General features: G+C 43.4%; 1 protein-coding gene across 1 annotated transcript in view; it reads left to right on the top strand.

Annotated features, from left to right (window-relative positions):
• Positions 1-20479, top strand: part of GNA12 (G protein subunit alpha 12) — a 40234-nt gene continuing 19755 nt past the window's right edge. The window contains exons 1-2 of the mRNA XM_064725510.1: positions 1-608; positions 11816-12031. Coding sequence (XP_064581580.1) covers positions 288-608; positions 11816-12031 — 537 coding nt within the window. The 5' untranslated portion in view covers positions 1-287. The remainder of the gene's footprint in view (positions 609-11815; positions 12032-20479) is intronic.

The following is a 20479-nucleotide window of genomic DNA, read 5'->3' as shown; positions in this document are numbered from 1 at the left end:
CGACCCCGCGCCGAGGGCTCCGGGCGCCTCCCGCCGCCCCCGGCCCCGCGCAGCCCCCTCGGAGCGGCCGCGCCCCTTCCCCGGGCAGGGCCTGCGGGCCGCGCCCCGCCGTCCGCACCCCTCCCCCGGCCGAGCCGGAGCGAGGAATGGGCGGTCCCGGCCCGTAGCCCCCGGCTGCGGCTGCTCCTCCTCCCGGTCGCAGCGTCTCGGCGGCCTCCGCCCGATGCTGGCGGAGCTCGGGGTCTCGGCGGCGGCGTTGTGAGCGCTCCGGCCGGGCCGCCGCCGCCATGTCCGGCGTGGTGCGCACCCTGAGCCGCTGCCTGCTGCCGGCCGAGGCCGCGGGCCGCGCCGGGGAGCAGCCGCGGAGGGACGCCAAGGAGCGGAGCCGCGATGCCGAGCGGGAGGCGCGGCGGCGCAGCCGGGAGATCGACGCGATGCTGGCCCGGGAGCGGCGCGCCGTGCGCCGCCTCGTCAAGATCCTGCTGCTGGGCGCCGGCGAGAGCGGCAAGTCCACCTTCCTCAAGCAGATGCGGATCATCCACGGCCGCGAGTTCGACCAGAAGGCGCTGCTGGAGTTCCGGGCCACCATCTACGAGAACATCCTCAAGGTGAGGGGCGGCTGAGGGGAGCGGGGCTGGAGGCCGGCACATCCCGCAGCGCCGTCGGGAAGGGATGTGAGGGCTCGGCCGGGCGGCGGCCGCGCCCCCCGCCTGCCCCGCCGCGGCTCCCGGTGCTCCGTGAGGGGCTCGGGGCAGGTGTTTGGGAGGGCGGGCACCTCTGGGCTGCGGGGGCCCGGGGAATGCGGGTTCCGGCTGAAAGCTTCCGTGGAAAAGGCTCCAAGGAAATTTCCCTGCAAAGGGGATTGAGAAAAGCTTTGTGGAAACGCAGAGGAAAGAGGATATAGGTGTGGCCTGCCTTCTGGAAAAAACATTATGAGAGCATCCTCGAAGTCGGAATTGGAGAAACTTCAAGGTTTGAAGAAATGAGGAGGGATTTCTCTGTTTTTGCAAAGTGTCCCCAGTCTGTACACCTGGAGGTGGGACAAGAAAGGGCTCCTGGTACAGATGTTGTGGCTGCGAGTGGTTGTTACTTACTAGGTGCATCTTTAGAAATGCAGAGCGTAGGCCCGCAGAGCTGCGCAGTGTGGGGTGTTCCCAAACCTGGAGCTGAAATGGAAATAACTCTGGTTTGGTGCCTTCGCAGGAAAGTTTTCTTTCAGTGTGTGTGCAGGTTTTATAGTGCTGGCAGCATGTTTCTCTATTGACTGGAGACTGTAAAAGCTGCTGGTAGAACCTTTGGTGTACAGACCAATATTTCTGTAACTAGGGAAAAGCAGCCTTGTTCCTTTCAGGGATACAAGTCTTGATGCCCTGTGCAGGTAGAAGTAATCACATTTTAGAAGATACATAAAAAGCTCACTCAGGAGTGTTTCTCTCTTCATCTTCATAATCTTTCCCTAAAAGAAATGCTGCTTTCCTGCCTATATTTTTCTGTAGGACCGTCACCATTCTTTTGTGGGCATGGATTTGTGAGGCTTTGTGAGATTTCATAGAAAGTTAAAGGAAAGGGAACTGTGCAAGTTAAAGATAACGAGTTACTTTTGAGTTTCCAGATTCGTGTTTAAATAGAAGCTTTATGTGCACTTAATAAGTGCACGCATACAATGACTCTTGTTTTTAAGAATGCTGCTATTCCATAAAGGGCTTTCACTTCTGTTAATGAACAGGAAAATTGTTGTCTAATTTTCTTTTCCTCTTTTTTGTCCATTTTCAGGCTGGAGCCCATTAACTGCAAGAAAGTTGAAATTCAGAAGCTTCTCTCTGATTGTAGTTGTGTGAGCAAAGAGAGTGTTATGATTTTTTAAATCTGTATTTCTAGAAATAAGGAGTCTTATTCTAGGTCTTAATGCTTATTGTGGTCCTGTCAGTGATTTATTTTTTGCTGCTGCTAATTTCAAGTAGTGGGAGAAGCTTTTAGGGAAGTAGTTTGTGAAAATGGAAAAATCTGAGACTCCTTCCTCTTTCAGTTGTCTAAGCAGTAGCAGTTATGGTAAAATGATGTAATATTTTATGTATGCAGAAGGTGTACAGCTTTCAGCAGTAGAACTTGGTGTGCTTTGGAAAGAAAAGTGTCTCCTCCTTGTAGTAGGGGAGGCAGAATCACACACTTGAAACACTCCTGGGTAGATTTGCAGAATTCAGAGTAGAATCCTGGTCCTCAAGATAGCGCTCAGGTGTTCTGATAGTTAACAGAACTTCTTGGACTATGTCAGTTGAACTTTTTAAACTCTCCTAATCCTGAAAATAAAATTTGGAAGTAGCTTTAAAGTGGGTCAATATGGTTCAGCAGATTGATTGCCCTTTTGGCCTTGCAGGTGGTGATTTGGGAGTGTTAAAGTTAGCTTGGGGCTCTCCTTTGGGTCCTTCTTGCTTCTCCAGATAACACAGGTGGCTCTTGTATACAATAATACAATTTATACTCCCCCATATGTTTTTGGGGAATGGCTTGGGAATAGTCACTCTGAAGGAGGAAGAGCAAACATGAGCTAGAAGAGTTTTCTGGTGGGAAGGCAGTAGATGTTTTGTTTGCATTTTTGCTCATCTGAGAGAAACCTGATAACACCTTGATATTCTGCCATAATCATCAGGAAGAAATCAAATACCAGGACAGAATAACGGCTCTCAAAGCAGTGATTGTCAGTGCTTTTATTTTAGGGTAATTGTGTAATACTCTGTTGCATTAAATGTGGATAAACATCCAGTGTTAAAGTAAACTTATTTAGCTTCTTTGACGGTGGAAATTGTCAAGTGCACGAGATTGCTGCTCTTTCTGTACCAGAGTGTTTAGATTGCAGGTCCTTTTCACTTTTTCAGGAAGTTCAATGATCACTGACTAAGACTTAATGAAGCCAAGATCCCCGTGTGTTTAACTGGCAATAAAAGATCTCAGATGAATTTTTAGTGCTATATGTGGACAATGTGAAGTGGAAATGATCCTATCAAATAGCATTTAAATCTGTGTGACATTGTCAAGTACAGCTGCAGCAACCTTAGCCCGTTTTTCCACACAGTGCTCAGCATGGTCAGACAATGGTCCCCCTAAGCTTCTGCAGCACTGAGATCTGAGTTAGAAATGCAGTGTAAATCTCTGGGATTAAATGGTCAATTTTCATTTTCCAGCCATGACTAAACTCCTCTCTGAAGGAGGAGCATTCCTGCTCTTGTAACAGTGCTGGATATTTCTGAAATGCTTGTTGCAGTGGTGTTTAGGCAACTGTACAGCTTATGGAGAATGAAGAAACTGCTTCAGAGAACACAATGTGAAACCTCTCTGAAAATAACAGTGCTAAGTATGAATTGGCATTAGTGTCAGCTTCCACTTCATTCTGAGTTTTCACCTTCTTGCCTTTCTGATATCTTCTTAATGCCGAGTTCTTTGCTTACCCTGTTCTCTCTGGTTCTCATCTCCCATTTTGGGGAAACCCTAGTCAGAAACAAAATGCTGAAGCAAAATAAACCTATGATACAGAATTTACTTTTCCATTTAGTACAGGTGATGGTTCAGGGCCTTGCTAGCTTTTTCTGGCATTTGTGGGCTGGTATTCAAATACAGGAGTTTTGCTTTGGTTGAAGGTAAATAGTCATCGGTTAACTCGGGTTTTGCTTGTTAATCGAGGCTAAGTTTCAAAGTAACTTTTTGGAACTTTTTGATGATTGAAGTGAAAAGCAGTAGTGTTAATGTTCTGGTATGAGTACACAGGCTTCAGGACTTCAGCACACCCACCTGGAAAAGGAAAATGCACAGGACAGGGCTGTCTGCCTGCCCAGGCCTGAATTTTAAGGTGACTCCTGGCTATGTTGGAAAACTGTCATGTACCTTAAGTTTCAAATCTAAGCAATGCTTGGTGGCATTCCAGACTATTTTGATGCTTTTCAACTATAGCTACAGGAATTTTCTGGTGCCTTCCATCCAAAACAGATGGGTTGGCCTTGCTACTCTATTTGCTTCCTTTGATAAAAGTTAAAGAGCTCAGACACTCAACGGGTCACAACTCTGATGTTCCTTGTCTAAATGTTTTTTTGTTTCAAGTATGTGAATATCATGCTGCTTAAAAAAACCCGGTTTAGTTGCATAAGAAAATAATTACAGCAATCTACAAGCACCAGAGTGGTACTTGCACCAGCTTGTTTAGGAGATTTTGATCTGAAGAGAGAAAAAGTTCAGCTTTTAGAAGCCTGAAGTATAATCTGTTGAGCTCTTTTGGTAATGTTAGTTTTCCTGTTGAGAATGGAAATACCAGCTCAAGGTTTCAGTAGATCCAGGAGTGTTTTCTTCTTGTTTGTGGCCTGAAGTGTAATGATTGACTAAGGAATTAAAAAGCCTGGAATTGCAGAGGGAAGGACTACACAGGAAATTGTGTGTGATCATTTGTGAGCTCTGAGTGGGGAAGAAACAAGGGAAGATTCTGAACATGTAAAATCTTTGAGGAGCAATCCTTTGGGACTTTTGAGTGCAGCTGCAATACACGAGGGGATACCTGAGAGCATTTCTCCTTGACAGCAGGAGTGTGAGTGGCAGCTAAGTGAAATAAGTGGCTGGTGCTGAAGGCAGCTTTAAGGACTTTAAACTTCTGCAATTAATACTAAACCTGGGCTGTCGCTGGGACTCTGTGTACCTTGAATGTACCTAAATTGTGCTTATGGTGGCTCAAGGAAGGTTGTACCTCCTGTCACCAACAAACAAACCAAGAAAACTCTTTTGCAACTTTCAAGTTGCAGCCAGGTACAGATACACACTGGCACGTGGAAACAGATTATTCCTCAGTTTGTTTGGGAGCTGCACTTGCAAGTGACCAAGTTACTCATTTATAATGTAAGCCTGTTTATTACAGTGGCCTACAAACTCAGGGGAAATGCAGCAGGTTACTCTTTAAATTGCCTTGACTCCAGCTTCCCTGGGTTTGCATGCAAATGGCTTTGGAAGCCCATTAGGAGGTGGTGACGGTCACACTCCAGCTGCTGCTGCAGAGCTGGGACCCAGCTGTGGGAGGAGTTGCTCTCAGGACAGTGTCAGTCCCCTTTCTGCTGGAACAGCGTCTTTTCACAGGAATGACAAGGAGAGCATAGGGGCTGTGGTTAATTAGAATCTTTAATATAGAAGTGCTAAAGTTCTGTACTAGAACAGTCTTTTAATTGTGATTATCTTTACTCTGAGCTTATTTTATTAAGAAAAATAATATTCACTAGTTTATGTAGAAAAGACAAAAAACCCCGGTGAATCTTGCTGATCTTGTTGTTCCAGGCTCATTTCATCAATGAATCTCTTACTAACTTCCAGTTGGTGTATTTTCTATATCTTAAATGTAAATTCTATCAACTCTGGTGCTGCCTTTGCATTTGGGGTGTCTCTTGGTTGGGCTGGGAGTCAGCAATCTCTCTTCATCATGGCAGATACTGGAAGAGGAGTAATGGTCAGTAATAAATGATAAATATTCATAGCAGTTCCAAAATGGAGCTCACAATGCCCCTGTGATGTAGTCATTAGTATTGCAGAACATGACTTAGTCCCTGGAGACTGCAGGCACATACTTTGATGTCTTGCAGACAAAAGTTTAGTCACTGAAGTGACTAAATTTGGGAGCTTACTCCCAACTTATTCACTTGGTTAGTTTTATAATTAACTTGGAAACGGTATTGGCAACAAAAAATTAGCAAATTGTTCTGTAAAAATGTTTACAGGAAAACTTTGGAGCAAGCTCTAGTTTACATTGTCTGGAAAAGTAAGTTCAATGCAAATTCCAACAAGGAAAAAGCCAAAAGGATTTGGAGGCTGCAGAGTTTCCAAATGAGTTTCCACCCCTTGCCTGGGGTTTTTCAGCCCAGTGAAGGTCAGGAGCTGGTCCAGCCTGGCACTGAATGTGCTGGGGACTGAATCCATGAGGGCAGCGTGGCAGGGACACCTCTGGGATGTCTCCTGTATTGAAAGCATGAACTGACTGTGAGCTGATATTGGTGGGATGCTCTCAGGGCAAGGAGAAAGCTGCTGATACAAGTCTGAAAGCATGAACTGAGAACTTTTTGTGAGGTCCTGAGCGTCATCTCTGAGGTCATCATCTCTCCCCTGTGCTGAGTTACAAGTAAAGTTTGCAGTGGGTATTTTCCTTCTGCTGCATTTATCGTCATTTCACTGGGCTCACTCAAACACAAGGACTCTTTTCAGAGTTTCCAGACAAGCAGACATCACTGCTGCTCCCAATCCAGAGACTCGGTGGCTAATCCAAATGTTTTTTAATATTTGTGTTCCTGTGGACTAGGCAAATGACACTTCCCCTTTGTTACATTTTTTATTTGTATGCTGGCCTGGAAGGTCGGTCCCCTCTGCTGTTTACCCTGCTCTCACCTGGGTGGTGCTGGAATATGTGAGTGGTGAAGGACTGCAGAACTGGGGAGCCTTTTTGTTGTCTAACTGGGCCAACTGGTGCTGCTCCCACCCCTACCCTTGTGTGTGTCTCACCTCACAGCAAACTAATACAGCCAGTGGAAATCACTTTTTGTGTGAATAGCCAGGTTCTTGGTGATGTTTGCTCGCTGAATTGTGGGCTCAGGCAAATGACAAACCTATCAAACAGAAGAGGGTGGAACTCCACTGCCAGGAAAGATGCCCCTTTTGATGGTACCTCATTTTTTAGCTGTTCTGTAATGTGAAACCATATCCTGAATGACATTGGGTTCTCTACTCCTGCTTGGCATAATGCTTCAAGGACAGAGATCAAAGAAAAACTCTGTTAATGCTTTTATGATAGTGTGCTGTAAAAATCTGATTGTCTTGCTGTCACTCTGTTTGTAGTAGGTCACTTCTCTGCAGTGCTCAGACAGCAATTGACAAACAGTGCATATGATTATATTTGCTAACACTGACAACTTTATTTTTAAAAACTCTGCAGCTGGACCTGTGTTCCTCATCACCTTGTATTGTTCCTCTGGCTCCACAGAATATCTGTGGGCTGAGGTGGGAGCAATCCTGTTGGCAGCAGCTCTGATATAGATTGGTCTCTGTGAGATGAGATCCCCAGACTTCTGCCAGTTCCTTGTCAGCAGCAGAGAGGAAAAACACTCATAGGAAGCAGGCTGGGCTCTGCCTGTGCCTGCAGTGTTCCTGCTGGTTTGCAGCCCTAGGAGGAGACAGCAGTGCCTGTTGGCTGTGACCTGAGCCCCCAGGGAGGGCTCAGCCGTGCTCAGCTCCTCTCTCAGGACAGGGAAGTCCATAACTGACACGTAGATGATGGAGATTTTGGGCATTGCTGTGAGGTTGAGCAGTGTATTAATGGTAAATATGTAAAAAGTAGCTGCTGTAGTATCTCACGTGTAACAGTTACTCTGCTGTCTATGCTCTCTTTCTCAGTAGTAATTCTCTAAAATTATCTGAGAAGATGCACTGTAGGAAACTCTTCTGTTTGTAACAAACTCTCTACTTGCAGGTTCTCTCTAGACACTGAATCAGGTTTTTGATCACTTGACTGCATGGAAGAACCTGGCCTTGCCTGTGAGCAAGTGCTCCCCAACCTGTTGTGCCAGTTTTATGTTTGGTGCTTCACTGAGGGGTGTTCACTTGGCCTCTGAGTTGGTCCATCTGGTGAAAGGTGTGAGGTTTTAGGGATAATGAATCCTTCAAGTACTGGAGCATATGAATAATTTACAAAGTGAGTGTTGTGTGTTATGTAGCAGTGTAACTACAGATGTAAGATGTGCTTAAATCATGCTGCTCTTTAAATACTGCAAACATCTCTGGCTTCAAGTTAGCTCATGATAACCTTTCTAATAATTCCCACAAAGTCATTTAAATATTATTGAAAAATACAAGAAAACCTGGATTTTTTTCAAAGCTAGAATGCTCTCAAAAATAAAGGAGAAAAACTGCATTTGAGCCCATCCTAGTAATGAACATTTGTGTAAATGCTCATAAAACCTTCCTGCTGGTGAGCAGCAAACGTGCTCCAGACAGCTGTGCTGTGTCAGGCTGAGGAGCTCAGCCTTTGTGTGTGACATGAAAGAACAACCCACAACCAAAATGGGGTACGAGCTGCAGGCAATGTGATCCTTTGGTTGCTCTCCCAGTTATTGGCAGCCTTTGGTTTAGGAAACTCCCTGAGCCAGGATTTGCATCTGGAATGTAATGGAATAGTCCTCTCTGGACTTTGCTTCCATCTATTCTTCTCCGTGGCTCTTGGAGTCCATTTGTGCTTCTGGCCAACATCCTGTGCAAACGCATTTGGCTGCCTGGGGGGGTGCAGGTTTGGGGTTTGAGCTGTGTGAGAACTCATATTTGTCTAGCAAGGGGAAGGAGAAAAATGGTCTTTGTCTATTCCCTTTCTGCAAGGGGTTTGTGATTTCTTTAGATTTCTTGTGTGTTGTGCCTTAGCTGTCTTTTCAAATCTGTGGATTTCTATAGTTAGCACTTCCTTCAGTATAAGATGTGCTTCATGAGGTAGATCTCACCACATTCTTGTTACACCTTTTTTTCTTCTATCCTGATTCCATTCAGGTCTTGTGCATGCCAGGGATTTATGCAGTGACTTGAATATATTCAAAATTATTAAGAAAGGAATGGAACAGAGAATTTCCTATTTTTTTCCTCCCTAGCTGGTGCTTCCATTATGCTGCTGGTTTTCTATCTTCTAATGCCTGACACTCTCCTTAGCTGTGACTTTTAATTCTTTCCATCTATGCTTATTCTGGCTCCTGCTTTAACTGCAGCACAAAAGCTTTAAATCACTTGAAGTGTTCAGAAGTTTGTTTCCCATCTAAACTTGTTGCTTCATTTTTTTCCATTGTCCAAATTTGAAAACAGAATCATAATTGATGGTGTTCAGCCCTGTGAATGAAAGAGTGAATTGACATTTTCTATAGTCACAGAAAATCAGAAAAACTGTCAGGAAAGGGGTAGGAAAAGTCTTTCTTGTATTTCCAGTAAGTGGAAACCTTTCCATGGTGACTTGCTGTGCAGATTAATGAGGCAGGGATTATCAAATGCTCAGTGAGCTTGCAAAATACAGCGTTACCAGTAAGTCTGAGATGTGAGAAGAGGAATACACAGGATCTAAATTTAGTGATTGCTCTGTTTCTTCTCATCTTTCTGACATCTGTTTGTAGCATTTATGGAACTGTTTTGTGGAGATGGAGAAATGTTAAGTTTAGGTTCACTTTAGTGGGGATTTTGCTGAGTCACACGTTTAACTGCTAAGAGTTAAGCAGAAGAAACATTGACTATTTTGCTTATTTTGTGAAGCTTTCATTCCTGATGTGTTTTAGAGACACATGTTGAAGCAGATGTGTTCTAAAAATTTGGAGAGGTGCTGTGGGTGTGCATAGGACAGCATTCCTGCTAGTTTCTATCCTGTATTTTTATTCCTTCATGCACTGTGTGTCTGTTTGTCAGTGCTGATGTCCCACTACTGAATCACTTTGTCCCAGACCAGGCTCTGCATGTGACTTGGTGGCAACATCTGGAACAGTCAGAGCAATGCTGGTGCCACGTGCTCCCCATGGCTGACCTCACAGTGCTTAATCCACTCCCACAGGCTCTGTGGGACCCAGCTTTAGTTCCCTTTTTTCCTCAGGGAGGGTCAAACCTGCATTTCCAACGAGCAGCAGATAAGTGACTATTCCAGGACTGGAGCAGTCTGTACACCCTTGATTGAAACTATCCTGTGGTTTTCTCTACACAAATAATGAAACTTTCCCTAACAACAAACAGGCTCTTGAGAACCTCCCTGTCTCCAGCAGGAGCAGGGAAAGTCAGAGCAGCAGTGTGGGGAAATGCACTGGCACTGAGGTCCCAGAGCTCTTTTATCCAGGCAGGAGTTGTGCAGACCTGCAGGCACCCCTTTGAGAGGCTGTGCAGGGGCTGTGAGCTGGAGAAGGGTTAAAGCACAGCCCCAGGAAGGTCAGAGCTGTGGGCTGGAGCTCTGGGCAGGGGACAGGGTGACCCACAGGGGATGGACGTGGCCCCTGTCCCACACTGTGCTGATTAACCATTTCATACACAGCAGTTCTCACTGAGCACTGGCATCAGACACCTTGGAATAACCCTGTCCTGCTGCTCTCAGTCACCACAATCCCATGAAAAAATCTCCAAGTCCTTAACTGGGCATGGTGGGGAGTTTGCATGGTGCAATTGCAGTTGCAGCCAAGATGGGAGTGTGTGCAAGGGATGGTTTGCAAAAGTGTGTGAGGCTGTGAGATGTCATGGAGGCATCTGCAGTTCAGAGACAGAGCCTTATAAGTGGGTTTTTCATGCTTCTGTTTGCTATGCCCTCCAAATAACCATTGAAAGACTTTTGTTAATAAAGGGATAAACTCTGCAACTGGGAATGAGAGTTGGCTTTTAGTCTGTATGACAGTTACTGAATAGTTATGTCTGGAATTTAAAGCATCAGTTGGTAAATATGTTTGATTTTAGTCTTTTCATGGTATTGTGGAGATACATTCTCTACTTTATGAGAAAAAGTAACAATCAGGAGAGAATAATAAATATTTACATTTTTGGGAAGCTGCTCTTCAGGAGCACTGCTGGCTAGTGACAACCATGACACTTCACTTTTCCTTTTCTGTGACACTCCACTAAGTTGCTTCTCACTTCCCTCCCTAATCTTGGTTGCTGTTGGGAAGTTGTTGTTGTTGTTGTGTGGTGCTGCTAAAGGACTGGAGAGCAGAAAAGTTCAAGTGTTAATAAAACATCCATGCAGTCTTGATCGCTTAAAGTGTGCAAAAAAAGAAATGAGTGCAGTAATGTGGAGGCTCTTGTGAGTAGCTGTGGAAACAGAACTTCATGTTTGGAGATTTTCAATTTTATTTTTTTTTCATATCTCTAGAACCAAGATCAAGAAAATAATCCAGTATAACCCAGACATTTTACTTGTAAATTCAGTGGTACTTGAGATGCTGAGTCACCATTAGCAGATCTGTCCATTACTGAAATGGGGCTCAATATTGAGAAATAAATATTGGCCATTGGGCGCTATTTACTGCAGGTGAAGTTAGAGTCAAGACTGAAGTATCAAATTTCTTTAACCTCATGTGTTTGGCTTATTGCCATGAATATGAAATTAGGTTTCCATAAAAACTGAAAAATGTGAAAAGAACCAGCTCAGTAATCCTGAATTGAATTTGAGAACTAGATTGCTTTGCTTCTAGATTTCTGTTCCAGTATTAGAGTAACAAAGCCTACCTGTCATACGCTGCTTGGCAAATGTGTGGCAAGTTCAAAAATTAAGATGATTCTCAGGGAAAACTGGATCTGCTTTCCTGAGCCTGGTAGCTTGGAATCTATGCAGTGTCTTCAGTCCTGTGATGCTCCTCTTATCTCCCTAATGCTTGAGAAAGCTGGGATGTCCTTTTTGGTGTCAGAAACCCAAATGCAAAGGAAAAGGTGGAAGAATTTGGTTTCAGGCATGGTGTTACTTTTAAAACTACAGCTATAATGATCACACACCAGTTCCCAGACACTTTTCTTAATTCCCAGACACTTTTCATGCTCTCACTGATGTTTACTTTCATTATCTGTTGGTAGCACTGCTTGTTGCCATTAGCTGTTGCCACTAATACTTTTTCCACCTGGGGAAATATTTTGTGGCTAAATTGCTTACAGAAGCAGGCTCTATCTTACTTCTGTTGGAGATGTTGCAATAAACAATGTTTTTGCTTCTCTCCTGAGTTCAGTCTCACCAGAACAGTGCCAAAAAAAAAAAAATAATCTTCAAGTACCCTCAAGTCCTTAATCTTTATTCACAGACTTTTTTCTCTGAATGATTCCTTAGGGCTGCAGGGTTCTGGTTGACGCACGGGACAAGCTGGGGATCCCCTGGCAGTACACAGAGAATGAGAAGCATGGGATGTTCCTGATGGCCTTTGAGAACAAAGCTGGGATGCCCATCGAGCCTGCCACCTTCCAGCTCTACGTGCCTGCCCTGGCTGCTCTCTGGAGGGATTCAGGAATCAAGGAAGCCTTCAGCCGCCGCAGCGAGTACCAGCTGGTGAGTACACCCAGCTCCTGCCCGGGACCAGACAAGAGCTGCCCCATAAATCTCTCTTCAGCTCAAACACAGCTTGCTACGTGCAAGATGGAGCCACCCTGTGAGCTGTTTGTAGGAGTGCTGTAAATCTGAGCACTTCAGCAGCAGAAACAAGTGGTAATTGGAGCCAAACTTGAAAAACTACATGGCAGTAAGAGGGAGTGGAAAAGTGCACATGACTGGATAAACTGGAAGAGCAAGAGGAACCAAAAAAGGCAGGAATTGGTTGAACTAAAAATATTTTAGCAGCTCAGTAGGTCTGTTCATAGTAGGTCACTGATGAAGGCACACTTAATTTGTAACTTTCCAGTCCTGCCAGCTTGCACTATATTGATACTGGCAAACTCTTCCTGCATGCAGCTCTTTTGAAGTGAATGCTGCACCCATTCAGGCTGCTGCTCCCTGACTGTTTCTTTTCATCCTGACGTCTGCAAGTGAAACTTGGATAAGCAACTGAAAGATGACAGTGAGCATAAAAATGTGCTCTCTTCCCTGCTTCTTGTTGTTAGCTCTTCATGCTCTTGTGCCAAAATAGCTGCACTTCTGGTATGGGATTTGTTTCTGACAGCTGTTCATAATCCACTCCTTTTTCTTCATATGTACAACATGGAGAGGATTTTTTTTCCTTCTCTTTTTCTTCCCTGTTCTGTGGAGCAAGGTGCTGATCCAGCCAGCCTGGTACCACAATTGGTATAATTGTTTAATTAGAGGGGTTAAAGGACAGAAACAGGGGTTTGTATGGTCTCCTTTAGATTCTTTTACAAAGGAAGTCGATACAGCTGAAGGAGAAGGAGAACTGGAGAAATTGGATAGTGAAATTCTGATTGTTCCCTCATGCTGCTTCTCTGTGTGGTTCTCTGGTGTCTGGTGCTGGAGTGAAACTCGTGCTGCAGCCCTTGGCTACTCATCTGTCTCCACTAATCAGATGCCTGTTTGAGGCTTGGTGTTGCATAGCTTTGAAATCTGTCTCTGAAGTATCATGAGACTGCCAAATAGGTAAAGAATAAATGAAATGAAGTAAAGCTGTCACAGGATGATGGGATCAACCTCACTTCCTTAGGCTAAAAATGAAACAATTTCCATGTTACAGCACTGGGGGTGGGGGGAAGGATGTGCAGGGGGAGAGAGGATGGATTAATTGTTCTATTATTCCTAGCATCTGTAGACATAGGCTTTGCTGTTCTAAGCACTGTAGAATAAAAAGATGGTTCGTGCCACAGGGAACTTGAATTTGCCATGAAACAACTGCTAAGAGAATCCAGTGTAGTAAGCAATAGTTGCATCAGCAGCCTGCTAAGATTGTTTGTTTTCTTCCCTGGGAAATGCTATGGTCAGGCATGGATTTTGTTTGTAGAGGGAGATTCAGATGGGGATCATGTGGGAGGTTCATTCCTGTGCTGGTTAGCAATAAAATAGTATCAAACTGGGGGGGGAAAAGTCTCATTTGTGGAATAAATTGTGTTCCAAAAGTAGCAGGCCTACCTCTGCATTCCCTGGCTTAGAGGATTAAACAGGAAATACCAAAAAAATAAAAAAGCCCCACAGAAACAAAGCAGAGAGGCATGCAAGGGATCATTTGAGAGGCATCCATCGTGCTGCAGTTCCAAGGTGCATCCTTTTGGATGCCCCTGGTGTCACCTGGGTGGTGTAACAGGGGCACCTGGAGCTGCTGCAGGCCCCAGGGATGGTACCCTGTCAGTACTGCAGCCACCTGTGTCACAGAAACTCCAGCTCCATCCCAGTCCTGCACCTGTGCCACTGACAACATGAAAATCTGGGTGCTGTTATTTTATTGTGCAGGCTGCATCACCAGGGGATCAGAAAGTGCCTCACTTGTAACAAAAAAAAAGCACTTGGCTGCATAAAAGGATTAAACAAATTATTAACACCTCAATAGTTTGAACAAGTTTCCATATCTTGCTTCTAAGTTCAGCAGAAGTCTGATTCCCTCAACATATAGGAATAAACAACTGTACAATCCTTAAAAAAATTAAAACTACATAATGTTTTAAAGAAAGAGGTGGTTTTAGGTGATGCCTAATTTGTAATTGCATATGATATGTATAAACCCATACCTTCATTTAGTTTAAACCCTTGCTGGATATAGACTTGTGTAAATAAATAGAAGCCAGATATAGTGGACTCTGAGAAAATAAATCTTTTCTGAACTGATTTTAACTCAGGCTAAAGAAAACCTCTGCATCAGCACTCTCTTTCTTCCCTAGTATAAGCGAGCTATTAAATGGAATATGCTTGGTTTAAACTGAATTTATTATCTTTAAAATAGTTCTTAAATCATCACCAAAATTTTGCAGCTTTACATTACTGTGATCTTTCTGAACGTGCCTTGACACTGTTTGGAAAAACAACCCCGCTCAGCACTGGCATTTTCTTCACCCTCCTCTTGCAGTCAACTGAACACCAGCTTTTTTTATAAATCATTGTTGTTATTTTGGCTTCAAAGCTGTAGGATTATTGGTGTGCTGTGAATGCTCTGTTTCTCCAGGAAGCTGTGGGACTGTTAAAAAGTAAAATACAGTGGTTGGTTGGTTGGCTGGAGCTGAAAATTGCAGTGTGCAGGTGCCTTCCTATGGTCTGCAGTGCCCAGCTCAGTGACTGACTCAGCAGTAACAAACTTGTTGAAAGAAAACAGCTCTGACCATAACCCTGTGCAATCTAAAAGCTGCTTCTCTGGCACCACAGAAGCTGCCTCTGGGCATTTGAGTGTTTTCTGCTTCATACTCAGTGCCTACAAGTGCTGGTTGTAAATCCCTGTCTGGGTCTTTGAGCATTTCAGAAGTGAGTGGGTGGATTCTACAATAGCAGGCTGCTTTTTTTTTTTTTTTTTTTTTTTTGCTTTTGTCTTCCCAGCCTTTCTTAAAGCAGACGAACCATTTTTTACAAACATTAGCCTCTCTCTCTTCCCCTACCCCAGCCAGTCCCCACCAACCCAAGTTCCTCTGTTCCTTGTATGGGAGCCAAGTGGTTTGGGGACAAAAGCTCCATTGTGTGTTTGCTTCCATTGTCACGTCTGTCCTCGTTTTTTAACTACTGGAATAGGAATTCCTTTGTAATCAGAATGGGATTCTTCTCCCTTCTCCCCTGCCCTCATTATCCCCCCACCCATTTTCTGTCTGTGTTAGAGAGGAATATTTTGGTCACGGGGATGTTTTTTCCTTGGAGGGTGCCTGTGATGGTTTGGGCAAGGGGCTGCAAATCCCCCAGTCCCAGCAGGAGGAGACAAATCCCACTGGGAATGTTGCTGGGAGCAGGCAGTGGCGTTTCCTGCAGGATTCAGCCTAATGGCAGCTGCTTGGGTGTGTTTGGGAGTTTGGGTGATGTATCTGCAGGCTCTTTTTCACCCACTGGTGACATTTCCTTTTATGCTATAAACCATGGTGGCCAAGGCCAAGACAGGAATTGCTTTGGTCATGTGGTTTCTGGTTTGGTGTGTGGTTTGGGGTTTTTTTGGTTTTTTCCATCCTCTCAGGTCTTTACTGTGAGAATGTGAGAAGCCATTCACTTCTCCTTAATGTGCCCAGAACAAAAAGTCTGACACAAGGTTAGATACTCTTTTGGCTTCTTGCAGCTTGGCATGCTTGATGTCATTGTGGGTAAAGATGGGACAAAAATTATATTTTTGTCACGAGCAGAACAGATGGATAGTGATGAGCAGATCTGCCAAGGCCATCATGTGTCTTTAGCAGTTCTTAGAGCAAAATCGACATTGTTGTTATAAAAAATATGTTCATGATGCATCACCAGAATATCAATAAAGATTGTTATTGATGTATTAATATTATTATTGATGTTCCCTGCAGTGTTAAAAGACTTTCTGGTGTTTTAATAGCTCTTTTTAAAAGAAAAAATAAATGTCAGCATTAATGGGAAGTTGTGGTTCCTGAGAGGGAAGTGAGGCTCTTGCAAATATAGACAAAAACCTTAGTGCTGTGTCCATGGCTATTTTTAGCTGTGTGCACAGGGAATTGTATGGAACACTTCCATTAATACTTCAAATACTGAGAGCCTCTGAAGCCTTGCTTGTGGGAAGACTCTGGAAAATGTTTTTAAAACCCTTTCTTTTCTATTCATTCACCATTCTCTGGGTGAGAGTGAGGGGGAATTGGGGGATATTTGCAATAGCAATAAGTGCAATGGGTCACCCCTCTGAGAATTAACTGTGGGGTTTGCTGTTTTTCTTTTGAGCAGCCCCTGGAATTGGATAAATTCTGCCTGCCAGGACAGGAGCAGAGGGAGCAGCCTGCTCCTTGGGGCAGGAGAGCTTTGTGCTGCCTGTTCCCCATGCAAGGAGCTGGTGGCTTCAGAGCCTCACAGGCAGGCAGTCAGCTGTGTGCTCTGGCCAGTGCAGGGGAGGCAGCATCATTCACTCTGATTCTCAGTTCAGGGTAGACAAGCTGTGGCTTCAGTGTCTTTATTTTTGTACAGAAATGCTCAGTGTGGCAGTGATGTAATCAGGAGCTGGGCTGTACATCAGCCCCTGAGGCACTGAGAGATTCTGTGGCAGCATTTGGCTGAAACCAAGTGAATTGAGAGATGGGGCAGCAAAAAATTGACTTAATGTGAGAAGTAGGTGACTTTGAAGTGTCATATTCAATGAAATCTACAGCAATGGGCTGTATTTTGTCAGAATTCTTCAGTGCATTCAACAGAGATTTCCTGAATCCTGAAGCACAGTTTCCAACTGATGATTTCTCTTTCAGATGCAATGGCAGAGTAGAGGCAGCCCCAGAAGCAGGTTTGGAGGCAATTTGCTCTCTCAGCACATATGGCAGAGCCCTGAAATGCAGGGATGTTTGTGCCTGGCATTGCTGTAAATCACTTTGCACTTGAGGAAATTCCGAGTGTCAAATCAAGCCCAGCTTATACAATTGGCTGTAACACAAAAATGAGCTCTTCCCTTTGCAAACTACTGTTTGAATATGAGCTTACACAAGAGACTCTGAATGTTGCCCATTCTGCAAGGATGATTTTTTTTTTTCCAGAGCTGTGAAATTCTCATATTTCATCAGTGAAATCCATTGAGGCTTGACCAGTGCTGGTGAGATGTACAAAGGCAATAACCACACTGTTCAAAGTGCCAGCCTGGGAAATCTTGTTACAATTTAATGCATGTAATTGGGACTAGGCAGCAACTCTGCCAAATTACTTTTGAGCCCTGCATGGGTATTTCCTAGCTTGCAGAACTCCTGTGAAACTAAATTATTTCTGGGAAGTTACATGGTTTTTTGTTTTCTTTTCTAGATCTGGATGGGACATACCACTCTAACCCACAATTTTTTTTACAAAACAAGGGATTGACAGTAAAGCTACAAAGCAGAAACTCATGTTTGCTGTTGCTGAGCCTTAATTTTTTGTATTTTCATACTATTAGTACTGAAAGTCAAGTGCATCTGTATCTAACAATATTATATTCTTTCTTTCTTTTTGAAGCTAATTGTGAAGCTGTGGATGGTAAATTGGCTTGTCTGAATCATAGCTAGTACATGTAAGAAATAATAATGCTGTATTTTTTATATATAACACAATAATAGTTGATTATAATCTGGTTTTATGTTAGAGTTCTGTAAGAGTGGCCTTATCTGAAACAAGATGTTATATTAACCCAAAAGATCACTGACTTGCTCTGGACTCATATGGAAGGGAGAGTTATGAAGATGTTTCTTAGTTAAATATCTGAGCAAGGTTTTGGGCCAATGTCACAGCAATAAGTGCTACAGATCCAGATTTAAGTTCTAGCTCTGTTTCAAATCCCAAGACCTCCAAAGTTTCTGGTCAGGTTCTGGAGTCTGACTCATCTTTGTACAGCAGGGAAGTTAATTGCTTGTTGAAGTGTAATGCTGCAAAGCCTGGTGGCTGCTCTGCAGCAGGAAGGATTAGCAGCTGGAGTCCCTGGCTTCCATTCCTGACTCTGTGACCAAATTTAAATTTTTTTTCAGAGCAAGATCTCAAGTAAGAACTCTCAAACAGAAGTGGTATTTTGTTAAAGGAGGTGAAAGTTAACAAGCTATAGTTTAGGTTTTATTAAAAATTGAGAGATAGCAAAGCAAAAAATGCAGCTGGAAAACTTCATGCAAAATTCTGTGAGTACTGGCTAAGGCTGTAGAATTTGCCAATTTGCATCTGCAGAAGTTCAATCCTCAGTCTTAAATTTGCAATATTGTAAAAAGGAATGTTTAAATGAGATCTGTTAGTGGGCCTGCTGCCAGCAGGGAGCTCCTGGAGCAGTGCAGGCTTTGGCTGTGCCAGTTTGTCTTGACAGTCAGGGAGGGATTGAGCCTGAGCAGGAGGCAGAGCTGGAGGTGTGGCTGTCACCCACAGCAAGGAATGCTCCACTTGGTGCTCTCAGCTTTGCTTCAATGCCATTGAACAAGAGGTGAGAAGAACTTGCATTTAAAGTAGGTTGGATTCACAACCATTTGGGGAATCACTGCAAATCATTTTGAATTCTTGAAAATCTGCTCTTGCAAAGTCTTTTCTCAGTGACAAGAGCTGCTCTCTGAGGCAGAACCAACTTAAGAAAGCTGTGATGGGTAAAACAGTTATTAGCCATTCTTAAATACTTTCTGCTATTGGAGAGAAGTAAGAAGAACTAGAAAGCTCATGAATTATGACTTTTTAAAAACAGTGCAAGTGGAAAAGTCTTGGAGAACAGCAGTTGGTGACTGTACCTACCTGAAACCTCAACCAAGCACTGAGTGCTAAATGCTGTGTGGGAAAATAGAAGATTCTTGCCATGGATTTCTCCTGACCTTAGGTTATGACAAAGTACAACAGCTGGGTGAAATGTGGCCTGCATGGAATTGGGAGGATAAGTTGGAAAGTAATGAGCAGATCATACATAATAAATAAGTGGATAACAAGAAATTGATATGCCTACCATATGGGAGCTGAGATGGATCTGAATAAAAAGAGCTGTGCTACTGGCTGTCCTGCTCTTCTGTGTAGTGAATTCCCAGCACTCAACAATTTTTTAATTTTTACATTATTTAAAGATCAAAAACATTGGGCAAAATCACCTCCAAAGTCTGTAAGATGTGCAGTTAATGCACTTCATTAATGCTCTGCTCTCTGTGGGTACCAAAAGGCTGAAATTCAGAGTGTAGACCTACCTTTAATTCACAGATTCTTGAAGGCAGATTAAAATGTCTGGTACTATGTAAGGCTTCCTGTAGGAGCTTTTTCTGCTGCTGGCTCTTGGAAGCCAATACATACTGACTGTTTTTGGTGATTAAGATAAGTAAGAGAAATAATTTCATATTTACAGCTGCCATGGTGAAAATTCATTGCAAGCATTTGCCTCTTGCCTAATGATTGCCATCTTTTTGGTTGAAAGATTTCTTTTTTCTTATATATATTTTACAAAGTACAGACTTTTTTTTTGTCTATACCTCTTAGTAATTGAGCCCCTTGGAGAACTGTCTGGGTGTCCCAAAAGGTTTTTTACTCATCCTTACCTTTCTGTGTGCATATGGAAGTGGTTATTGTTTGCTGTCTCACCTTCAACAACAGCACTGAAACCCTAAATCTAATGTTAACACTTAACACTAATTCTAATGTTCTTAGGCTGGAAAAGCCCTTTTGGCTCCCAGCTCTGGAGAATAAATGCCACTTTGGTTCTGGAAAGAGGCTTTGATTTTATTATGCATAAAATAATTAGAAAAAATACTCTGTATGTTTGTCTTTGCAGAATTGTTGTTCTAAGCCCTAATTAGTGCTACTCTAAATCTTGCAGGACTGTATTGAATATGAGGATTTGTTCAGAGCAAGTACAGCTGTAATTAATCTTTGCATTCCCATCAAGAAATGCTGGCACATGCTGTGAGAAACAAGGAAGGAAACTTTCAGCCCAGGCTGTCGGAGCCAGTACCCAAGTGCAGCTCCAAACCACTGGAGTAATCTCTTTATCCCTTTCTAGTGTGCAGGAAAGGTCTGGGCAGAGACAAATCCAGCCCAGTGAGCTTTGATTATGCTGTTTAATTTCATACTCAGAAAGTTACTAATGCACCTCAATCATTCAGGAGACTTTAAAATTGGCAACTATTATCAGCTTAGAGATTCCCAGTGATGAAAATGTATTCCAGAAATCTGAGAGGTTGGGCACATTTAAAAGTGCACCCTTTGAATGACACAAGGAATCTAATGAAGAATTCCTTCTGAAATTTGATGGAAGCAGGAGAGAACTCACATATTCAGTAATGAGCATCTGCATAGGTTAAAGTTATGGTAGCACAAGGAAAACTTTTATTTGAGTTGCTACAGAAATACTTCATTATGCAGAGACATATATGTTAATGTTTTTATGCCTAAAAAGAAAGAATCCTGTTTCTAGTGGAAGAGCTCCACTTGTCAGACTGGTTTCATCCATTCAGTCTCAAAGATACAATTGGA

The sequence above is a fragment of the Zonotrichia leucophrys genome, chromosome 14 (assembly GCF_028769735.1).
Source record: "Zonotrichia leucophrys gambelii isolate GWCS_2022_RI chromosome 14, RI_Zleu_2.0, whole genome shotgun sequence".
Taxonomy (NCBI): domain Eukaryota; kingdom Metazoa; phylum Chordata; class Aves; order Passeriformes; family Passerellidae; genus Zonotrichia; species Zonotrichia leucophrys.
This window is presented reverse-complemented; position numbering and strand designations above follow the sequence as displayed.